Source organism: Boleophthalmus pectinirostris, unplaced genomic scaffold (assembly GCF_026225935.1).
Source record: "Boleophthalmus pectinirostris isolate CB_2022bp ecotype Guang Dong unplaced genomic scaffold, ASM2622593v1 HiC_scaffold_20, whole genome shotgun sequence".
Taxonomy (NCBI): domain Eukaryota; kingdom Metazoa; phylum Chordata; class Actinopteri; order Gobiiformes; family Gobiidae; genus Boleophthalmus; species Boleophthalmus pectinirostris.
The window spans coordinates 460,710-465,709 of NW_026571153.1; the positions used below are offsets into that span (position 1 = coordinate 460,710).

General features: G+C 40.4%; 1 protein-coding gene across 2 annotated transcripts in view; it reads left to right on the forward strand.

The window, feature by feature from the left end:
* LOC110174691 (toll-like receptor 13) overlaps positions 1-5,000 on the forward strand; it is a 13,437-nt gene that overhangs the window by 951 nt on the left and 7,486 nt on the right. The window contains exons 1-2 of one of the 2 annotated variants that reach the window (XM_055156074.1): positions 49-250; positions 4,310-5,000. The exon at positions 4,310-5,000 is cut by the window's right edge and continues 1,783 nt beyond it. In XM_055156074.1, the coding sequence (XP_055012049.1) occupies positions 4,329-5,000 (672 nt within the window). In that variant the 5' untranslated portion in view covers positions 49-250; positions 4,310-4,328. Of the gene's footprint in view, positions 1-48; positions 251-4,309 lie in introns of those variants that run through there. The other variant, XM_055156073.1, reaches the window with a different exon arrangement.

Consider the following 5,000-nt stretch of genomic DNA (forward strand, 5'->3'; position numbering starts at 1 on the left):
AACATCAGAAGAAACATCAGACGAACATCAGAAAGAACATCAGAAGAACATCAGAAGAACATCAGACGAACATCAGACGAACATCAGAAGAACATCAGACGAACATCAGACGAACATCAGAAGAACATCAGAAGAACATCAGAACGAACATCAGAAGAACATCAGAAGAACATCAGAAGAACATCAGAAGAACACACAGAAAACACACCGGTGAGACGCTGAGAGAAGAACTACAGATGCTCGAAATCAGGTAAATTATAATGAGACGTTTAAAGCTTTTGTCAGGATGATGATTATTATTATTATTATTATTATTATTATTTCTTCATTTAAACTTTTGCAAATCTTATTTTTGACAAACGTGGACTAAATCAAGATAGAAACAGTTTAAAGATGAAGAACTGTGTAACTTTTCTAGCACCTTAACTCTTGGAAATGTCATTGCTTTGTGATCGAATGTTCCACAGTATGGCATTAAACTCCTGTCTCCACGGACGCAAACAAGTGACCAGGAAAGTTAAATAGAGCAGCTTTAATTCAGCCAACAGGAGGTTTTCAGATTGTAGACTTAAATGTGATGACGTCGCTCCCATTGCCAAACTCATTTTTTAGAGAAATTAATAATGTACTTTGTACATTTATCTGGAATAACAGAAAACTTAGGCTGTGTTCAGATGCACCTGAAGTTTCCCAAATCTGATTTTTTGTCTCTATGTTCCTGTATCTGATCTTTTAATGACGTCTGAACCACACAGATCTGATGTTTTCACATGTGACCAGGACACTTGGATCTGTGCTCCTGAAACTGATCCATATCTGATCTTTAACATGTGACTTGAGTGTGAACAGTCAGGTCACATTCATCCACCTACACGTCATCAACAAGACACAAACGTCACTATTCTGCACTGAAGTAGAGAAAACTGTTCATGATCCATGTGACTGAAGTGAAGCACATCTCCACTCACCACAAAACACCACAAATTAAACAGGACTAAACTGGGACTAAAATTTGATAAAAATGGGACTAAAATGGCAATAAACTAGGACTAAAACTGGGACTAAAACTGGGACTAAAACTGAACTTAATTGGGACTACACTGGGTCTAAACTGGGACAAAACTGGAACTAAACTGGGACTAAAATTTGATACAAATTTGATACAAATTTTACTAAAATTGTAATAAACTAGGACTAAACCGGGACTAAAATGGTACAAAAATGTGTCTAAAATGGAATTAAATGGGGCCAAAATGGGACTAAACAGGACTAAATTGAGATTAAACTGGGACTAAACTGGGACTAAAACTGTCCAAAAACCTGGTCCTTCTCCTTCTCAATCTCCTCCTTAAAATAAGTAAGTTGTTCATGTTACAAGTCACATTTAACTGGAAATGTGAACGACCTGAAAAAACATCGGATTTCACAACAAAAAAAGGAATTGAGTGTTAAACCTGCAGACTGAACGTCGCCTTAGACTTAGAGTTAAATTACTGCACCTGCCGTATGGGGGGGGGCTCAGCTGTGATGTGTTATGTTTTACTTTTCCACACAATCCTCTCCAGCCTGAGTCTCTATTGAACAATCATCATCTAAATTGCCATTATGCCTTTTCTTCTACTCTGCAGATATTAAAACACTATTAAAAAAAACAACTAACCCTTTTCTTAAAAATACAATCAATATTTGGTTTAAAGCTCATAAGATAGGGTGACCAAACGTCCGTTTTTCCCCGGACATGTCCGTATTTTGGGTCATGTCCGGGGCGTCCGGGTTTTTTTATAAAGTGATGCAAATGTCCGGGTTTTCAGCACCGTTCACTGGGGCATTAAACTGAGCGTCTCTCGTCTGTGACTCAGAAGGAGCGAGACATAAACAGTCAGTCTGAAACATACTGAAGCACAAATGCACATTTAACAACGACTTGTACAAGAAATTCTCTGTTTTCCGTCCCGGTCGAGACAAGTGTGAGTCCATGTGCTAAAAACAACCCACGACAGGTAAAATCCACGAAGTATCAACTTTATATTTTACAATTATTCTATCTGTTTTAAGGCTGTAAAAGCTCAGCACAAACTTTATACACTTTTCTCCAACAGGACAGGAAAGTAAAAAGAAAGGCAGTAAACAGGAAGTAAAAAAGTGTTGCACACTTTTTTACTTCCTTCTTCAAACTTGTTGCTGTTGTCGTCCTTGTGTTATTTTCCTCCTTCTTTATGTAACGAACTGAAGATTCATTTATTCCATAATGGAGCCGACAGAGCAGAGTCCTGCACAGGTCCATTTTTGGAGACCCCCAGTACAACACCGCACCTGCCAGTACAGGACCGCACCTGCCAGTACAGGACCGCACCTGCCAGTACAGGACCGCACCTGCCAGTACAGGACCGCACCTGCCCATTAACCTGAGATTATATCAAACTTTTGTGCTGCCGACGCCACGGACTGAACCAAGACTAAACCAGGACTAAACCAGGACTGATTCCAGGACTGAAGAGGAGGACTAATCCACGACTGAACTAGGACTAAACCAGGACTGAACCAGGACTGAACCAGGACTGAACTAGGACTAAACCAGGACTGAACCAGGACTGAACCAGGACTGAAACAGGACTGAAATAGGACTCACTGTCAGGATGGTTTCAGAGGTGACCACAGGAGAAAGGACCGGCTCAGTTCCACACCTCACGGAATTAAACGCGACAATCTCCTGATTGCACTTTGTGGACAAACTGCTTGCCGTTTTCTCTCTTAAGTCCAAGATTAGTCCTGGTTTAGTCCTGGTTTAGTCCTGACCCACCCGTGTGTAGTTACTACCCACCTGTAATACACAATACATGTTCATACACTGTAAAAAATTGCCAAATTGCAGTGAGACACCCCCCGCCCCAGGTGTCCGGTTCAGAAACGGAAATATGGTCACCCTATCACAAGCATATTGGTGATACACCCTCCATCTCTCGATTCTCGCCCATTTGGGGTAATCCCTGGTTTGCCCCGCGCAGGGCAGATGGTGGTTTCAAGAACTGGGCAGGCCAAGGTCTGCAGAAAGTAGCAGCTTTATATGTTCAAGGTCATTTACTAACATTTAATGACATCTGCTTGAAATATTCCATCTCCCAAAAAACATTTTTTAAATATCTGCAGTTGAAACATTTCATCTCATCAAAACATTCTGACATTGTGCATGAGCCGCCGCTGTCCTGCCTGGAGGACACTGTCATGAAGCATGTGCATGGGAGACGGCATGTTTCCATACTATACGCCGCACTTGTTTCTCATGACAAAGAATCCAGCATGGACAGAATGAGAGCCTGGAGTTTAGATATCAAGGAAAATATGAATGAAGCAGAGTGGGCAGCTCCTGTTTAAAAGCTCAAACACACGATCAACACAAGATTGAAATTATTACAACACAAAAGGCTCATGAGGACAAACATCACCCCTGAAAACTTTGTAAATGTTCCCCGGGCTTCCACACACTTGTACTAAATGTTCGGCTGAGAGGGGCACCTTAACTCACTGTGTGTGGGAATGTCCTAAATTGGTCACTTTTTGGAAAATGGTGGTTTGTACCTTAAGTAAAATTGTTGGCCTTCGGGTGCCTCTCTCGGCAAAACTGTGTGTCCTCGAAATAAACCCAGACAACTTCACTATCAGCTCTAAAAGTGAGACTCTGATGGACGTTGGCCTCCTGCAGACCTGGAGGACGGCTGCTTTATCGTGGAAAGAGACTGAAGTTTCTTCTGAACCGTCCTGGATGAGAGAAATGTCTTTGTGTGTTACACTGGAAAAACTGACCTACATCATCAAATTATAGTTGTGACAGAGTGTGACAATTATTATTATTCTTTATTTATTATTTTATTTTTGTAATTTTTTAGCTTTTAAAATGTATTTAAATGTATTTATTTTTTGTTTTTAATTATTATTATTTTATATATATCTTTTTATTTTTATTGTTTTAAATTTGCCATATTGTTATTTCTTCACATTGTATGCTTATATGCATATGTGTTTATACATATGTGTATATTTGCTAGATATGGTGCACCACTTGCTATGCAACTATAAATCTCTTAATTGAAAACCAATAAAAACATTGTGGAAAAATAAAAAAAAATGTGATGATGTCATAAACCAAACATGTTCATTTCAATCCATTTCATCCTTGTTATGGCTTCAGAAATAAAGGAAGTCTGAACTCTCTGAGTCTCCGTCTGAGTTCTGATTCTCAGGAGGTTACACTCCTCACAGAGCGGGAGCTCACGGCAGAATAAATTCTGAACATTCTTTTTTTGTTCCTCAGATAAACCTACAGCGTCGCCATGTCCCGCCGCCCTCTCCTTTTCCTCTTGGCTCAAACTTTTCTTTTATTCGACATGTTTTTGTCTTTTACACTGAACAACTGCACCATGGAATTCTCTGAGACGGTGACGCTGTCCTGCCAACAGCGCCTCCTACAGAAGATACCGGACGACGTGCCTCTGAACTCTGAAGTGCTGGACGTGAGCTTCAACCAAATCTCGCAAATAAAAAACGATTTGAAACGTTTCCTTGAACTCAACGTTTTGCTCGTGACTCGTAACCAGCTGCAGCACATCGACGACGAAGCTTTTGTGAATTTAAAAAAGTTGAGAATCTTGGATCTTTCCCACAACAATCTCACAAACCTGACGCAGCTCGTGTTCGCGGGGTTACACACACTTACCTCACTGAACCTCGAGCACAACCACATTTCACAAATCGCCCCAAAAACGTTTCAGCCTTTGTTCAGTTTACACCGCGTCGTTCTCAGTTTTAATCGCATCAGTAACTTAGCAGACATCACGGCACTTTTTACACTTCCAAACATGCAGCAGATTTCTCTGACCAAGAACCTCTTAACCTCCTTTGACTCTGATGATCTTCCGTTTAATTCGTCAAATGTCACAGAGATTTCTTTAAATTACAACAAGTTACAAAACTTCAGCTTAAAACGAGATGTTTTTCCACGACTC